This window comes from Dromaius novaehollandiae, chromosome 12 (assembly GCF_036370855.1).
Source record: "Dromaius novaehollandiae isolate bDroNov1 chromosome 12, bDroNov1.hap1, whole genome shotgun sequence".
NCBI lineage: Eukaryota > Metazoa > Chordata > Aves > Casuariiformes > Dromaiidae > Dromaius > Dromaius novaehollandiae.
In genome coordinates, this window is record NC_088109.1 from 1249512 (window position 1) to 1267291 (window position 17780).

A 17780-nucleotide genomic window follows, 5' to 3' on the forward strand; every position below is an offset into this window, starting at 1 on the left:
GTAGAGCACGGCTTGCCCTCAAACCAGGATTTCCAGTTGATCTTGACTCTGGTCTTGATCAAATCTGTGGGAAAACCACTGCTTTTGGAGACAAGAGCTTCAGTGTTTCCTTCCTTCATCTGCTTAGTATGTATGACCCATTATGATATCTGGGTAGATCCTGAAGACTGAATGATCCAACATGCCTAGTTCTAGCTGCCTGGTAACCTGTTTTGTTCAGGTAGGCCTAGGCTGTCTTACTGCCCTTTCTAATTTCGTATCCATTCATGAAGGCACATATATCCTCCCTCCTCAGGAGGACATAAAAGTCCTTATCTTCAATCAAGTCATCTAGATTTAGAAGTAACCCTCCCTTCTACCAGAATCATCTTTCCCTTCATCCTTTAGCACACACAGTCTTTTTGAGGGGTCAAGCTAAGGCTGCAGGTATGCATTTCCCCTTGCAAAACAGTGCTGCTTGACATCCCATTCATCTGTTGGAAGCTGACACATCTGCAGCAGAGCCGCAGGATGCTTGGCTGTTCTTTTGCTTCTGTGTGGTTTGGCTGGATGAGCTTGTGCCCTAGATGGAAGTGATTTAAAGTCACCTGGCTGGCTGCACTGAAGTAAAGCAGGAAGCATCCTGCTGTGCAACCTCTAGCAGGGCAGTCAGTGTCTGGGGGCAGCAGAAACCCTCAGCTGCTCTGGCTAGAGATGGAGACAATGGGCTCAAGGACACAGACACAGGCACTGTGCAGTAGACAGCAACCAGGCATGTCTTGCTGGTTGCTTCTCCAGCTGTTCCCAGAGAGAGCACTGTCCACACTTAAGGCTTTGCCTCTATTCTGAATACTTTTTGACAATAATAGTTTTGATCAGGTGCTCTCTGTAGCTGCGTGCTTTTTAGCATCAGTCAGCCTTGAGAAACCATGCTCCTTCAGACTCTCCCAGGTCATGACTGAGATTTCTTGTAGCACAAAAGGTGCAGGTGATGCCTTCATTGAAAGCGTAGGTCAGGCAGGAATCAAAGAATAATACAGGCTGGAAGGGACCTTAGGAGGTCTCTAGATCAACCTCTGCTCAAAACAGGTCAGCTACAAGGACAGACTAGGCTGCTTAGGGCTGGTCTTGAAAACCTACAAAGGTGGAGACTGTACAACCTCTCTGGACAACCTGTTTCAGTGCTGGACTGCCCTCATGGAGGAAAAGGTTTTCCTTATATCCAGTCTGAACCTCTCTTGTTTCAATTTATGCCCATTGTGTTTTGTCCTCCTGTCGTGTACCACTGTGAAGAGTCTGACCACATCTTCTTGATAACCACTTTGTAGGTGCTGGAAGGCTGCTGTTAGGTTCCCCCAAAGATGTCTCTTCTCCAGGCTGAACAAGTCCAGCTCCTTTAGCTTCTCCTTGCAGAGCAAGTGCTCCAGCCCCTGACCATCTTAGCAGCCCTCTGCTGAACTCACTCTAGTTTATGTCTTTCCTCAAAAGGGGACACAGTGTATAGATAGGGTCTAATGAGTGCTGAGTGGAGGGGAATAATTATTTCCCTAGATCTACTGGCTGTGTTCTTGTTAATGCAGCCCAGGATGCCATTGGCCTTCTTTGCTGCCAGGGCACTGGTGGCTCATGCTCAGCTTGCTGTATACCTCAAGCCCCAGGTCATTCTCAGCAGAGCTGCTCCCCAGCCAGTTGGTCCCAGCCTGTATCCTGCAGGGATTTCTTCCTTCCCAGGCGCAGGACCCAGCCTTTGTTCTTGCTGTGTTTCATAAGGTTCCTGAAGGCCCATTTCTCCAGCCTGTCTAGGTCCCTCTAGCAGCCTTGCCCTCAAGTGCATCAACTGGTCCCAACAATTTGGTGTTATCTGCAGACTTGGTTCTTCCCCAAAACAAGTCCAGAGAGGGTCCATTGTAAATGAGGGTGGTCTCTCTCCCTGAGGCCAGTCCCTCCCAGCCTCTGGTGTTCGGGTGCTCCTTGGCATGCTGCATGTGCTTGGTTGCCTAGCCTAGCCCCTTCTCATTTCTCCACAGACATCCGGGACTCCCTGATGCAGGCATTGGCCAGCTATGTCTGCTACCCCCACTCACTGCGTGCTGTTGAGAGGATCCCAGAGGAGCAGTAAGTGCTGCCCTGTCTCTCGAGTGCGGTGGCAGGGCTAGGGTGGTGGGCAGTGCTGGGTGGGGGAGCAGGCAGGCTGCCAAGCACCACAGAGGGGCAGGGGAGCTGTAGCAGGGTACTGGAGCTGGCTTGGGGAGCCTCCTTTCATCCCTGTGCCGGTTGTTTTGCTGTGTTGCGGCTCCACGGGTCCTTCTGTGCATCCTGTTTAATCCCCTGGCCCCTTTGCAGCTGACCTGCATCTTCTGTCTGGTAGGCGGATCTCCATGATGAAGAACCTCCTGGCTCCCTACGAGCAGCGGCCATGGGCGCAAACCAACTGGATCCTCGTGAGGCTGTGGCGGGTAAGGATCCTACATCCCTGCCCCTCTCACTGCCACCCTATCTGCAGGGCAGGACATGGGATGTTTCGCTTTCCAGTAGCAGCAAAACCCTACCATTTCCCAGCTTCTGAGGTCCTTCCCCATCTCTTTTTTCAGGGCTGTGGCTTCGGGTACAGATACACACGGCTCCCACACCTGCTGAAGACCAAGCCTGAGGATGCCAGCCTCCCTAGCCTGCAGAGTGAGTGGCACACCTAGGGTTTTGAAGGGTGGTGTTGGAGGACCGGTCTTTTCTCTCATAGGCATCTCTAGGCGTCAGATCAGCTTGTGAGATGGCTGCTAAAGTAGGTGGGAACCTAACCAAATTTCCAGGCCTGATCCTTGCTTTCCTGGACTTCCTCAGTCCCACTGTTTGGACTGGTGATTCTCTTGCAAGCCGGGCAGTGGATTAGATCTGATGCTGGGAGGGGTTCTGCCCTTCAAGGGAGAGGTGAAGTGCCCAGGGCTTTACCCTAAAATCTCAACCTGGATGAAAGCTTTCTGATTTCTACCATGACTAGCTGCTATGGGGAGAGTTCGCAAGTGTGCCTAGCAGCAGATACCTTGTGAGGGGGAGTGGGTGCCCAGAGAGGCAAGGCACTGGCCAGGTGTGCAAGCAGGGAGTGTTTAAATCATGCATTTGTCTTGGAGCCTGGCAGAGCCTGTCCTGCCTTTGGCATGGCAGTTCTGCTGTCAGTACCGTTGCCAAAATGAGGGGTTCCTCGGCTCTAGTGCAGCCAAGAAAGGCATAGGGAGAGGAAAGCCCTTTTCTTCAACTGAAGAACAGGTCTCCAGTTCCCTTTTGCAGGGTCTTGGCCTGGTTGGAGACATTCCCAGTGGCCCCTACACTTTGAAAATGGTTTTGTGTTAGACCTTACTTAGTGGGCACTGTTCCTGGAGAGCTGCGTGGGGACTGGGGGCAGAGGATGCTGCAGCCTGACATGGGCAGGGGACCTATGGAGATGTTTCCTAAGCCCCATCCTGCAGGGAAAGCTGCCTTCTCTCTGTTTTAATGGCACTCTTCTCTTTTTCTCTCCTTCCCCTGGGTGCCCAGGAGATCTCTCTCTTGCTAGTTTCCAGAGTAAGTTTGTTGTGTGACCCTCTCTTGTCTGGTGATGTAGCTTTAGAGAGCTCCCTCCTTCCCTTGTTGTGTCTTGAGAGACCCTTGTTTTGGGGGGTGGGGGGGGTGTGTCACACAATGATCTCCTTTCTTAGTTACCTCCCTGGGAGATGCCAGAGAGACAGGGAGACTGTTGCCTGTATGGCACTTCCAAGGCTGTGTCACAAACCTGCTCTTGCTACTGTTTTATCAGTGTTACCTCTTGGGTCAGAGCCTTCCTGCAGGCTGTGCCAGCTGTTGGTTCCACTCATCTTCGTAGGACAATTTGGAAGCTCTGGTATACACGTGGCAAGGGCCTCATGACTGTCTCTTCACGCTCCTGCCGCCAGTCCCATGGGGTAGCCACAGAGAGCTCTGGGACAGGAATGAAGTTTCTCAGCTTTCAAGGTTTCTCTCCATCCATCTCCGGATGGCTCCATGCAGTCTGAGCTCAGAATGGGCTGGGCTGGCTACTGGAAGCTTGCTCCTTGGGCTGGCTATTTTAAAGTGCAACAGAATCAATAATTAATGCTGATTTAGTTAAAGAGGGACATGGGACTCAGAGGTGTCCTTGAGATGCTGCCCAGGGAAAGAGGAGGAATCCTCTCTCCCCACCCACCCCCCACTTCTCACCCGTCACTCTTCACCTTGTTGCAATCTGAGCATTGGCAGGGACAATGGGACAAACTGCTGAGCTGAAAGAAATCCCTTCTTGTCCGGGTCTGCTTCTGCAGGCCAGTCTGAAGGGAGCTTGGGCAAATGCCTCTTCTCTAGTGCCCCAGCCTTGTCCTGCTTTGGAGATGCTGCCTTGGAGGAGTCTGCGCAAGTGGGAAAGGTTGGCTGTCTCTGCCTCACGATATCTGTGGGTCACACAGAGTGCAGGCTAGCTGGTCTCCTATGCTGTGCTTTGCTTGTTTTCCCTGCTCACGAAGATCCCTGCAAAGAGATCGCTGCCTGGGTTAGCCCAGAGAGGGAGAAGGGATCAAAAAGGCTGGGTGTGTTAGTTACTGCTTGCTTCCTGGATTGTTCCTTAGCCATGGCTGGCACCAGTCAACTCTCGTGTGGACGGGGCTCTACATCAAGTCTGGCTCTCAAAAGCTGGTAGTGGCTCTTTTCAGAAGAGGGGAGAGTTCTCATCAGATGCTGCTGAGGGACTTGTTTTGCTTTTGTGCGGCTGCTGCCTTTTTTGGCTTGTAGACAGGAATGGATACTGTAAAGGCATGCACACAGTGTGCAGCAGCAGTGGCCTTGTGCCTGGCCCAATCTTCATTGCTCTTACCAAGATGCAGGATGGCTTCTGTTTGCAGCATGGGGCTGTTCTGCCCTAGGCCTTCTCCCCACATCTCCGTCAAGCAGCAGAGGGTAGGCGGGTAGGACTGTGAGATCATTTAGCTGAGTTGCTGCACATTGTAGGCCAGAGGACTCACTCACTTCCCTATCCCGAGTCCAGTAAATTGTCTAGCTAAAGAGGTCTTTCAGGAAGAAATCCATTCTCCATTTGACAACACCAAAAGAATCACTTTGTGATGATTTATTCCAGTGGTTCCTTACCTTCAGAAATAAATCCATGACTTTTTCCTGATGTGAATGTATCCAACTACTTCTGTTGTCATCCATTGCTACTACTTCTGCCTTTCTCTGCTAAATTACCCTCCATACAATATAACATTTTTTGTCCTTGTCCTTACCTGTCCTATTTTTTTAACAGCCCCAGAGTTGCCAGTGTCATGCTGAGTAGATCACCTCCCTGGTCTGCTGGTCACAGAGCCAAAACTTGCATTAGCCTGTTTTTCAGTGATTTGCTTTGGAGGTGTGCATGAGTCCCTTGTGCACTAGGGCTTCCTGAAACCTTGCGTTCACCCGTTTCAGTATCTCATTCCCTGGATGCAGCTTGCTTTCCTTCTTCCTCAACCTACAGAGTTCCCTTCAGTTTCTGTAAATACATCCTTGAATGAGCTCAACTCTCCAGGTGACCTGAATCACTCTGCATACCCTGCTTACCTTTTCTGCTGCTGTTTCATCAGTCTGGTAGCCACAGACAGTGAGCAGCAGCTGTTTCACATCTACATCTGGATCTGTTCAAAGACTCAGACTGATTTTCAGTGGAACTGCTTTGCTTCTGAATCCAGTCCATTTTAGGCTTTCCTTCTCTGTACTCACAGCTCAACTGTAAGTTCCGCTAAGTCTGGAGCCCCCATACGTACATCACTTGGGCTGCTGACCAAGGGTCTCACAAATAGCCCTGGTATAAATCTTCCTTGGTCACTAGCAAACTGTAGAGTACACAATTATCTTCCTGTGGTGAAAGTACGTGACCGCGTTTCCTTACAAGTGTTTAGTAAGAATAGTTAATGAATGCTTCCGCTTTGTCTGCTTTATTAATTTTTACTGCTACCTATTAATGGGCATCTGTTAGACTTTCTCCCATTACTAATGTTTTTGATAATCCCATTAGAATTTCTTCATATAGTTAAAGAAACTTTGTGTGTAGCCAGGTTAGTTGTGGATGTTTCTCTTAGGTCTTCTTCTGTTACCCGTTTCCTCCTCCTTTTCACTGACTGCTGGCTATGTTTGATTCTGTTTGCATTGCCTTTTTCATCTTAACTTATGCCTTTGCTTCAGCCTGAGTTCAGTGAACCTTTTAGGCCAAGTGTTCACAGAATGGTTGAGGTTGGAAGGGATCTCTGGAGATCATCTAGTCCAAGCCCCCTGCTCAAGCACGGTCACCTACAGCATGTTGCCCAGGATCGCGTCCAGGTGGGTTTTGAATATCTCCAGAGAAGGAGACTCCACAACCTCTCTGGGCAACCTGTTCCAGTGCTCAGTCACCCTCACAGTAAAGAAGTTTTTCCTCATATTCAGATGGAGCTTCCTGTGTTTCAGTTTGTGCCCGTTGCCTCTTGTCCTGTCACTGGGCACCACTGAAAAGAGTCTGGCCCCATCCTCTGGACACCGTCCCTTTAGATATTTGTATACATTGATAAGATCCCGCCTCAGTCTTCTCTTCTCCAGGCTGAACAGTCCCAGCTCTCTCAGCCTTTGCTTAGATGAAAGATTTTCCAGTCCCCTAATCATCTTCATAGCCCTCCTCTGGGGTCTCTCTAGTAGTGCCATGTCTCTCTTGTACTGGGGAGCCCAGAACTGGACACAGTACTCTAGATGTGGTCTCACCAGGGCTGAGCAGAGGGGGAGGATCACCTCCCTCGACCTGCTGGCAACACTCTTTCTAACACACCCCAGAATACCATTCTTGGCCACAAGAGCACATTGCTGTCTCATGGTTAACTTGTCCCCCACGACTCCCAGGTCCTTCTCTGCAGAGCTGCTTTCCAGCAGATCAGCCTCCAGCCTGTCCGGGTGCATGGCAATATTCCTCCCTAGATGCAGGACCCTGCACTTGCCTTTGTTGAATTTCATGAGGTTCCTCTCCACCCAACTCCCCAGCCTGTCCAGGTCTCTCTGAATGGCAGCACAGCCCTCTGGTGTGCTGCCACTCCCACACCTCCCAGTTTTGTATCGGCAGCAAACTTGCTGAGGGTGCACTCTGTCCCCTCATCCAGGTCACTGAGGAAGAAGTTGTATAATATTGGACCCAGTATTGACCCCTAGGGGACACTGCTAGCTATGCCTATGAGGATGTTATGGGAGACAGTGTCAGAAGCCTTACTGAAGTCAAGGCAGACAACATCCACTGCTCTCCCCTCATCTACCCAGCCAGTCATTTCATCATAGAAGGCTATCTGGTTGGTTAAGCATGATTTCCCCTTGGTGAATCCATGCTGACTACTCCTGATCACCTTCTTATCCTCAACGTGCTTAGAGATGGCATCCAGGATGAGCTGTTCCATCACCTTTCCAGGAATGGAGGTGAGGCTGACTGGCCTGTAGTTTCCTGGGTCTTCCTTCTTGCCCTTTTTGAAGACTGGAGTGACACTGGCTTTCTTCCAGTCCTCAGTCACCTCTCCTGTTCTCCATGACCTTTCAGAGATCATGGAGAGTGGCCTAGCAATGACATCCGCCAGCTCCCTCAGCAGTTGAGGGTGCATCCCATTGGGTCCTGTGGATTTGTGGATATCAGGTTTGCCTAAATGATCTCTAACCCGATCCTCCTTGACCAAGGGAAAGTCTTCCTTTCTCCAGACTTTCTCTCTGGTCTCCAGGGTCTGGGACTCCTGAGGGCTGGCCTTAGCAATAAAGACTGAAGCGAAGAAAGCTTTCAGTAACTGCCTTCTCTGTATCCTTCATCACCAGGGCACCCACCCCATTGAGCAGTGGGCCCATGCGTTCCCTAGTCTTCCTTTTGCTACTGATGTATTTGAAGAAGCCCGCCTTGTTGTCCTTGCCATCCCTTGCCAGATTTAATTCCAAATGGGCCTTAGTCTTCCTTGTCACATCCCTGCATACTCTGACAACGTTCCTATATTCCTCCTAAGTGGCCTGTCCCTTCTTCCACGTTCTGTATATTTCCTTCTTCTGTTTGAGTTTTGCCAGGAGCTCCTTGTCCATCCATGCAGGTCTCCTGCCCCCTTTGCTTGACTTCTTACTCATAGGGATGCGCCAATCTTGAGCTTGGAGGAAGTGATGCTTGAATAGTAGCCAGCTCTCTTGGACCCCCACGTCCTTCTAGGGCCCTAACCCGTGGGATTCCTCCAAGCAGGTCCCTGAAGAGGCCAAACTTTGCTCTCCTGAAGTCCAGGGTTGCGATCCTACTTATTGCCCTGCTTCCTCCTCGCAGGATCCTGAACTCCTCCATCTCATGGTCACTGCAGCCAAGGCTCCCCCCAACCTTCACATCTCCAACCAGTCCTTCTTTGTTTGTTAGTACAAGGTCCAGCAGCACACCTCTCTTCATTGCTTCTTCCACCACCTGTGTCCAAAAGTTACCATCAGTGCTCTGCAGGAACCTCCTGGACTGTTTGTGCCTAGCTGTGTTGTCTTTCCAGCAGATATCAGGGTGCTTGAAGTCCCCCAAGAGAACCAGGGCCTGTGAATGTGAGGCTACTTCCAGCTGTCTGTAGAAGGCCTCATCGACTTCCTCTTCCAGATCAGGTGGCCTGTAGGAAACACCCAAAACAGTGTTGCCCATGTTAGCCTGCCCTTTAATCCTTACCCATAAGCTCTTGACTTGCTCTTCATCCACCCCCAGGCAGAGCTCAGTACATTCTAGTTGCTCCCTCCCATAAAGAGCATCTCCGCCACCTCACCTTCCTGGCCTGTCTTTCCTAAGAAGCTCATAGCCATCCATGACAGCACTCCAGTCATGTGAGCTATCCCGTCGTGTCTCTGTAATTGCAATGAGATCATGGCCCTGCGACCGCACACAGATCTCTAGTTCTTCCTGTTTGTTCCCCATGCTGCGTGCGTTGGTGCACAGGCATTTCAGAGAGGTAATCGAGTGTGCAGGTTTCCCAGGAGGGGTGCAAGAGGATCCTCCGTAGTCATGTCTCATGTGCACTTCCCCAACTGCATGCATCTGCTGGAGGCATCCTGACATGAGCTGTGTTCTGCTGACTGCCCTGTCTCTATGACTCTCCCCTTTGCCCAGGTTCTTTGTAGTGCTGGGTCTTTCTGGCTACCTAATGATCTTTGTAAAGAGCTCTGTGTTCTTATTCACTGTTTTCCCCCCACCTAGGGGTTTTTTTTCCCCTCCAGCTCTGTTTTGCTCATATTTCTGTGGGGAAATTAACCTTGTGGAAACATCGGATATATCTATAACTGCTTGGGGCTGTGCTCTGTTGCCCACATTAAATGTATTGAGGTCATAATTTCTGGTGTTGGAAAACCACTGATTTCTGTTTCAATGACTGATCTTTATCTGTCATAATGAAGGCTAAAGCAAGATTGAGTGGCTTTTGTATTAAGGAGTTACAAGTTTTAGAAATGCTAATGATGCATTGCTGGCAAGATTAAGAAAATAATCACATCAACAAGTATCCACAGGCTCCTGCTAAAATCATTCCTGTCTAAATTGGCACACATAAGGGCTGTGTCATTACCCAGGGGGGTAACCGTGACTGGGACATGCAGTGGGGCCACAGAGAGCTGCATGAGGCAGGTGAAAGGAAATGTCTCAGTAAAGACAGATTTCTTGCAGATGAAGAAAATCATAGTGCCAGGGTCTAATGCCAAGGCTGAGTTTCTGGATGCCACTAAGGATTGCCTCATGGAAAACCTGGTCTGAAAACTCACACGAGGGAAGAAGCTGCTCTTGCTATGGCCTTGGGCAATGCCCGAGGCTGGTTCCTAATGTTGCTTTCAAAGAGTAACAGTGATTGCAGTGTATTTAGATTCAGCATCGTCCTGGGAGCAACAAAAGTCAAGGAAGCCCACTGTTTATGGGTGTTAGCTTGAAAACATAAAAAGACTGCATAACCATAGATGAGTATGATAAAAGGCACCACTTTTTAAAGCTTTCGTAAACTGGCACAGTCTTTGCTGCAGCAGGGAAAACATTTAAGGACCTGGTATTGGAGGCTTGGAGCAAATTCATGACACTTATTGGAAAAGGACTATGAGGGAACAGCCTTTGGCTAAACAACAGGCTAAAGCAGGTTATTACAAGCAAAATGGGATCCTGCAGAAAGCCAGAGCTGCCTTCAGAGGAGTTAGACTGGCTGTGTGATTCATTTTGAGATGTATCTCAACTTGAAATGTTCATAAAAGAGGCTTTAGCAACAGACCAACAGAACAACCCACAGAGCTCCTCCACGATAAGCGATGATCGTCACCTGGAACTGCTTTAGTTCTAGAAGGCTGGAATGGAGCTAATATGTTAGCAGTTTTAATAAAAATCACTTTTTACAAGTTGAGGAGAAGCTATAAATTGAAAAAAAATTGCCCGAGGACTTTCCAATCCTGAATGACTGAGAGAGAAAATGTGGATGCAATTCAGTGTAGGCAAATGTAGAATGGTGAACTCAAAGGGCAAGTGTGATTAAAAAGCAGTGGGGTGCATGCTGAGTCTAACCCTAAGAGACAAGACTGCAGATCACAGCAACACTGGTGGGAAGGGACCCTGGTGGTCTGTGATCCAGCCTGTGCTCAGAATAGGACTGTCACCAGTGCCAGGTTAGGGTGGCCATGGCTTTGTCTGGACAGCCTCCAAGCCCAGAGACCTCTGACCTCGCACCTGCCTGGAGCCTGCTCCTGCACCGTATTGGGGAAAAAAGCTGAAATATTTCTGGTGTGACCTCCCTAGGGTGAAGCAGAGGGGTAGTAGCTTCCCTTGATCTGCTGGCCACCTCCTCCTGCCATCACCCCCTCTTTAGTTGTAGCGAGAGCCCACGGCTGTCTCCTGTTCAGCCTGATGTCCTCCATGACCCTCTCTCGGGGTGCTGTGTGGACCATTGGTTCCCAGACAGGACTCAGAGTTGGGGTCATTCTTCCCTAGAGGCAGAATTTTGCGTTTCTTGCTGTTTGATGAGGGTTTTTTGCCCCAATCCTCAAGTTTCTCATGGCCCTCCTAGAGTAAAGCTCTATTCTAGCACATCAGACAACCCTCCTTCTTTAGTGTCATTCACCAATTTACTATCTGGGTGCTCTGCATCATCATCCATCGCTGGCAGGGAAGACAACAATACGCCTCCGTTATTGACTCCTGGGCTTTTCCATTTGCAACCTGAAGCCAGCAAGTTCTGGAGGATCTTGAGCTATACTTCTTACAGAAGCGTTATCCTTGAACTGCAGTCCTATTGTAATCTTTTTGAAAATAGCAACCTGATGCACAGTCAGAGGAACAAACTTAATGGTAGGAATTATCAAGAAAGAAAGAGAGAGCAAAATAAAAAAAAGCACATTTTGCCCTTGTGCAAATCTGCTGTGTGTTAGTGGTTTGAATGCTGCGTGCACTTCTGTTTCCACCTCTTCAAAGAAAATCTGGGAGAACTGGCAGGGCTTGGGGGAGGGATGGTGAGGGTGACAAAGATGTGACAGTTTCTGTATGAGAAATGACATAGTTTGGAGCTGTTGCCATTCAAAATGAGTGGCTCAGGTCTATCAGAAAGGTCTGTGAAATCTAAACTAGCTTGGAGGAAGTGAATAGAGAATAGCAGCTCTCTTTTTCTCTCTGAGCCGAAGGAGGGGGCTGCAAAGAATAAATAATATCAAATAAAGTGAGTAGGAGCCAAGCTCAGATCAGAGCAAGGGCAGGGTTCTTCCTGCCATGCACAGTTAAGCTGTGAAACTTTACTCCAGGACACGCTCAATGCTAAAAGCTTACACAGTTTCAAGGAGATGCTGGGCAAGAAATCCACTGAGGATCAGTAAATACGTAAAAGCTACATCTGGCTTGGGCAGTCCCTGAGCCGCATGCAACCAAGGGCTGGGAAAGTACTTGAGGGTGGGAGTAGGACATCAGAGATTTCCTCCCTAGGATGTGCTTTCACCCAGGACCAAAGCCAGGGTGCTGGCCTGCATGGAGTGATTACACACCGTGAGACATCACCATGTCTCCTCCATAACAACACAATCTCGTTGCACTTGTTAGCGGGATCCCTACAGAACAATTCATCCCGTTCCCCATATGAACTGACGATCTGTACCTGTAGCCAAACATCCCTCTCTCTGGCTTTGGTAATCTCAGCTAGCAACGTCCCTGTAGTCCTGCCTTGTTGTTCAGTACCTAACTATGTAGCGGAGGTGGTCCTGATTTCCTTTACGCATGCAGGCCACAGGCCTGAAGACCTTTTGTACTCATAGCAGTGCGGTCAGAGTTTCCCCCTGCTCTCACTTATTCCTTGCTCCTAGCAGAGAGAAAAGTAGTTGATTTTTTTTTCCTCTGTATTCTTTGATAGATAAGTTCAATTTTTTTCCTCCAAGCCCTGAATTTTAGCCTGCAGTTTGCACTCTGGTACCTTTCCCGTGTCATGTTAAATGCTTTTGTGAGCTTCTAGCTGATAGTCCTTCTGCCAGCAAGATGCATCTGTCCCATTCGTGCAGTCCTCCTTTCCTGGCCGGTTCACAGGTGCCAGCATCCCACACAGCCCTGGCTGTGCCGTTCCCCAGCTGCCGGCTTCAGCCCTGTCTGCGCTCTTGATATCGAAAAAGCCTAGAGGCAAGATGTCACATGCAGCAGGGACTTGGCTCTGTGTGGGCTGAGCCTGGCCAGGGAGTGTGGGCAGCTCTGCCTGTCCAAACCTGCTGAGAGCAAAGCTTAGCCCCAGCTCCAGGCAGAAGCATCTCGGGAATGGGATTTGCTAGGCGCTTTCCTCCCGGGACACAGGCAGGCCTGGCATGGCCACGTGAGGCTCAGGGCTGGATGCGTTGGTTCTGGGCAGCTGCTGCTGCGCTGCCATCGGAAGCAATTAGCACTGAGCTGGCCTTGGGCCTCGCCAGGGCTGAGCACAAAGGACGGCTGAGCTGCAGGGCAGTGCTCCCATGCATGAGGGGAGCAGCCAATACAAAGGACTGTTGCCTAGTTAATTCCGGCTGGCGTTGCAAAAAAGTGCTCGGAGGCATGACAGGCAAGATCTCTGCTCAGCACAGTCCTCCGCCATAGCCTCCCGGTGCCCTGCCATCTCCCCTTACTCTAATGCAGTCAGTTACAGTAAGACAGAAGCCAACATTTAGCAAACCCAGGATCGAGCTCCTGGCCCGCCCTCACCCCACACTCCTTGGCCGCACTGGGGCCAGGCCTTTGAAGCTGTAACTGTCTGGTTGCAGAGCCATGTCCCTCCACCTTGCTGCAGAGACACATGGCAGACCTGCTCCGCAGCGACCGTGACTTGGCTCCCAGCTTCCTCAACAGCGTCCTCAACCAGCTGAACTGGGCTTTCTCTGAGTTCATCGGCATGATTCAGGAGGTGAGCGTGCTGCCTGGGGCTGCGCGGTCCGGCACTCGTGGGTGCCCACATGCTACACGGAGCAATGGCACATACCTCAGGGTTGGGAGTGCCGTGGTTCCCTGGTACGGGTGGGAGCCAAGCTGAACTGGGGGTCACGGCCATCCCGTCAGGGAGAGGCGCCCTGTTAAGCTGCACTCTGTTGCTTGGTAGATCCAGCAGGCAGCGGAGCGCTTGGAGAGGAACTTTGTGGACAGCCGCCAGCTGAAGGTGTGTGCCACGTGCTTCGACCTGTCAGTGAGCTTGCTTAGGGTGCTGGAAATGACCGTCACGCTGGCACCCGAGATCTTTCTTGATTGGAATCGCCCATCGTCAGAGCTGCTGCTTCGGAGGCTTGCCCAGGTATCGTCCTTTTTTGAGGAGTATCGTGGGCACGGCGGTGGGAAGAAGTATCCTCTGGAAGGGTATGAGTGATCCCTCTGTCCATGTGCGCTAGCTGTTTAAGTCTGTAAACAGGGGGCTTCTGCTGCAAATGCTTTCAGTACCGAAAGCTGTTTGGGCAAACCCAACTGCTGCAGAACAAGTGGTATTCCCTAAAATCACTGTGTTAGCTGCTCTCCTGTTTTGCAAGTAGTCTGGCCACAGCTGTTTTGTACCTCACCCAAGAAGGAGGAAGGTGGGCCCCATAAATCTACCTACAGACTAGCTCTGGCCAATTACTTCTGCCCAATAAGTGCTAAATGCTTCTGTGACAAGCAGTGGCCTGAAATCTGGAGAGCAGGCATGTTATCTGTTTGCAGAGAGCTACAGAAGATAGAGCTGGCTGGCTTCACGTGGCACTTGCCCCAGTGTTTGGGCTGGTGTCTTGGTCCTTGGTCCTTCAGTCCTGCAGTACAGTACCAGACTTCTCTGCTGTGCTGCCGGGGTGATCAGGACAGCCCCATCCCAACCTTTTGGATCCAGTGAATTGAAGTTTTCATTTCAAAATGGACCCTAGAAAGCCCCGAGGACATGCTGCTCTTGTGTGAGTCAGTCTGGTGGAGACACATCATATATACTTTACTGAAAGGTTTGAATTGTGTAGAGAGCACTGGTGCTCTGAGCAGATGAGGCCAGACAAGACCGAGACAGGGTGTAGCACAGCAATCTGGAGGGAAGTAGTTGTCCTGGGGCTTTTTGTAGGGATCCCTACACGAGAGCAAGGGGCCATCTAGCACATGGTCTGAGGAGGTTGGGGAATAGCCAGCAGAGAGCAGGGTGCCACAGCATCCTCCTCCCCTCCTGGTGCCACTACAAAGCCATGCCCCAGTGTTGAATGTGCCCACAAAGCTGCACAGAGTTTGCTGTTGATGCACGAGGGTGACGGGAAGAAGGATGCTGTATCTAAGAGACTGCACACAGCTTGCAGTGGTTGTGTCAAGTGCAGAATGGCCCCACTCATTCCACTGGGGGTTTGGGCAGGAACTAATGGTGGCTAATTAAATGCCTTTATAGTTGATTCCTTCAGTGCTGTTTGTCGGCAGAAATCTCTGCCTGTGGTGATGTTCTGTCAAGTAGAGCAGCAGTTTGCTCTCTGTGCACTTGTCCCATGCTTCAGGACTGGCAGGTCTGTCCTGCTGCCAGCTCCAGGTCAGGCAGGGCTCTTGCCTGGACTGTGGTCAGCTGCTGGCCATGCTATTGCCTGTATTTCTCCCCACTGACACTGCTTTTGTCCAGCAGCAGCTGCCAGCTCGCTGTTCACAGACTGTGGCATGTCCTAGGGACTGTAGCTTCCTCTTGCCAAGAGCTTCATCCACCAAAATAGCTTAGTATCTGTAGGTGGGATTCTTAAGTGGAAGATGCTTAGATTCAGTCTGAGATCAGCTTGATCTCAAACTGACTCCTACTCATGAGTTTTGGCTCTGGTAAAACCACTGTGGCACAGCGCCACTTGCCTCTGGACTGCGGCCAAGCTCGGACCATGCTGCAAGCCTGCGCAGACACACAGAAGGGAGCCCTGTCCATCACCTTGCTTCAGCCTTTTTCCTTTCTCATGGGACCAGCGTGCACTTGCAGCAGTCCCACCTGGCATGTGGCGGTTTCTCCAGGTTCTCTGTCAGGACATGGCAGCCAGCATTAGCTGATGCTTCAGCTGTTGTAGCTCTGAAAGGAACATGTTGCAGAGCTGTTCAGTTCAGGATAGAGATTTAGGAGCTGTAAAAGGGGGCAAATGTGTTAATTCTAAAAGTCCTCTATTAACCCTGTCTCTAAAGTGCTTTCTTCACCAATGGAGGGGGAGCCCACTTGGCAGCATCCAGCTGCACCCGGGCACTGAGCCTGACATGCTACTCCAAAGCATGTTCTCTGGATGCTGCGCACAGGAAGGCCTGTCTGGAAAGTACAAACTCTATCTGCTTTTCCCCACACAGCTCTTGAACCAGGTGTTGAACCGTGTGACAGCAGAAAGGAACTTGTTTGACAGAGTGGTCAACCTCCGTCTGCCCGGTAAGTCCATGCATAAACTCTCTGTCCCTCTCTTCCTTTTGAACATGTCCTGGAGGGATGTGCTTGGGAAGCAGGGGGTGGCTTGTCTCCAAAGTCATTGCAGAGATATATGTGATCAGCCCTCAGGCCTGTCCAGTTAAGCTAGATCCATGACCAGGAAGCCTCTCTGGTCCCACAGGTTCCCACAGCCTTTCCCGAAGTCTTCAGAAGACACACAAGTCCTCCAAACAGACCTGAGCTCTGTTCTTTCTATACCCTTAGCCTCTGTCTGCCCTCCTCAGTCCCCAGCAGCTCTAGTTCCCTCTTGGATCTCTGGCCTCCCCAGGCAGCCGATGTGTGGGTCTTGCCTTCTGCAGTGGACATGGCAGCTGTGCTGTACCTGGGCATGGGAGAGGTCTTGCTAGAGAAAAAACTGATCTGATAGAATGGATTGGAACTGTTTGAAAGGCTGAAAGCCCTGGTCTGATTTCAGCTTAGGTAGCAAACTTGTTTGCTATGCTCTGTGTTGAGCAGAGGGAGCACTGAGTTGCTGAGGGAAGCCATTCTCTGGCTAAGAAACCAACATGAGCCTTATTATTCCTCATGGAGGTAGCTGCGGGCAGCTGAATTGTGCCTGTGAGTGGAGATTGGCGCTCGGTGCTGCGATATGGGCATCCCAAATTTCCTGTGCACCAGCTGGCTTTTCCTGCTTGCTTAGGAGGGCACAGACCACCTTCTCCTGGTGAGTCTTAGAAAAGGCAGGGATGCTCTATAGTGGGAGCAGCAACTGAGGCCGGGGCTCATGTTAGAGGGGAAGACTTGTCTGTCTTTGAGGAAACCCATGGCTCTGCTGCAGCCCACTGGAGAGCCAAAGTCACAGCTCTACCTTCTGGACTGCTCTGCCACCAAGTCTAGGAAGCAGCGGTGCAGCCCTCTCCTGCCTGCCGTGATGTGGGAGTGGCTCTACCTTTCTCTTTTGCCTCCGTAGGGCTGGAGAGTGTGGATCATTACCCAATCCTCGTGGCTGTGACGGGAATACTGGTCCGGCTGCTTGTGGACACTGATGTTCAAGGGTGAGTGACTTTCGTCTTCCAAAACACCTCGTCACTCTGCGTGGCATTGCTTTGGGTGGCTGCAGCAGTGAGTGCCATGGGAGACTTTGCAGGAGTGATGTGGGTTCGTGAAGACTGAAGTGAGGAGAGGCAAGTGTGGTGCAGCGAGCAGGCAGAAACCAAGGAGCTGCATTCCCCTGTGGCAGCTGCATCCCAATACTGCTGCTGGTCGCAAAACTCCTCCCTATGGTGCAGGAAAGCCCTTGTACTCATGAGAGGTTGCTGTGAGGTGCTGTACTGGCAGCATATATGCAACTTCCTCCCCAGAATGGGGTCCGGCGCTGTATGCGGCAGGAGTGCTACTGTTGAAGGCTGTGCGTGCTGCATGTAAAGGAGTTGTGCTGATGCAGAGATGCAGGCAAAGTGCTGCAGCACACGGGACTAGATGTGGAAGTTGATTACAACTCGAGGGAGCATCAAAACGCAGGCAGAGCTCTCCATCTGTTCAGACCAGTGGCAGAAGAGTGAGATGAATCCTGTCTGGACACTGATGTGATGTTGATTTTCCAATCGACCAAATCTTCCCATCTTTATGGTTACCAGTTACTCAGTGGCACAACACTGGGGGAGTGATTTGGCACGAGAGCGCCAGAGCTGAACTAATTTAGCATTTAGGCCATGATCTAGTGTGGTCATTGTCTCACTCTGAGTGGGAGGTTGGACTGGAGACCTCCAGGGATCCCTTCCACCCAATGTGCAGTGTTTTCTGATATATAAAATGATGTTCCCTGGACAGCTTCTTCGTGAACACTGAGTGCCCCAGGGAAAAGTAGAATTTTGTGGCTCCTCTGGCCTTTCCCTCTGCAATGCTTGGGTATTTCCAGGGAGGCTAGGAAGCATGAGGCACATCAGTCCCCTGGAGGTCCCAGGGGAG

The 17780-nt window shown here is 50.7% G+C and overlaps 1 protein-coding gene across 5 annotated transcripts in view; it reads left to right on the forward strand.

Moving 5' to 3' along the window:
* Window positions 1-17780, forward strand: part of RNF123 (ring finger protein 123) — a 62246-nt gene that overhangs the window by 29139 nt on the left and 15327 nt on the right. For all 5 annotated transcript variants that reach the window (XM_026106611.2, XM_026106612.2, XM_026106610.2 and 2 more), the window contains exons 29-35: window positions 2007-2094; window positions 2348-2435; window positions 2571-2655; window positions 13213-13352; window positions 13545-13733; window positions 15740-15815; window positions 16783-16867. In XM_026106611.2, the coding sequence (XP_025962396.1) occupies window positions 2007-2094; window positions 2348-2435; window positions 2571-2655; window positions 13213-13352; window positions 13545-13733; window positions 15740-15815; window positions 16783-16867 (751 nt within the window). The remainder of the gene's footprint in view (window positions 1-2006; window positions 2095-2347; window positions 2436-2570; window positions 2656-13212; window positions 13353-13544; window positions 13734-15739; window positions 15816-16782; window positions 16868-17780) is intronic.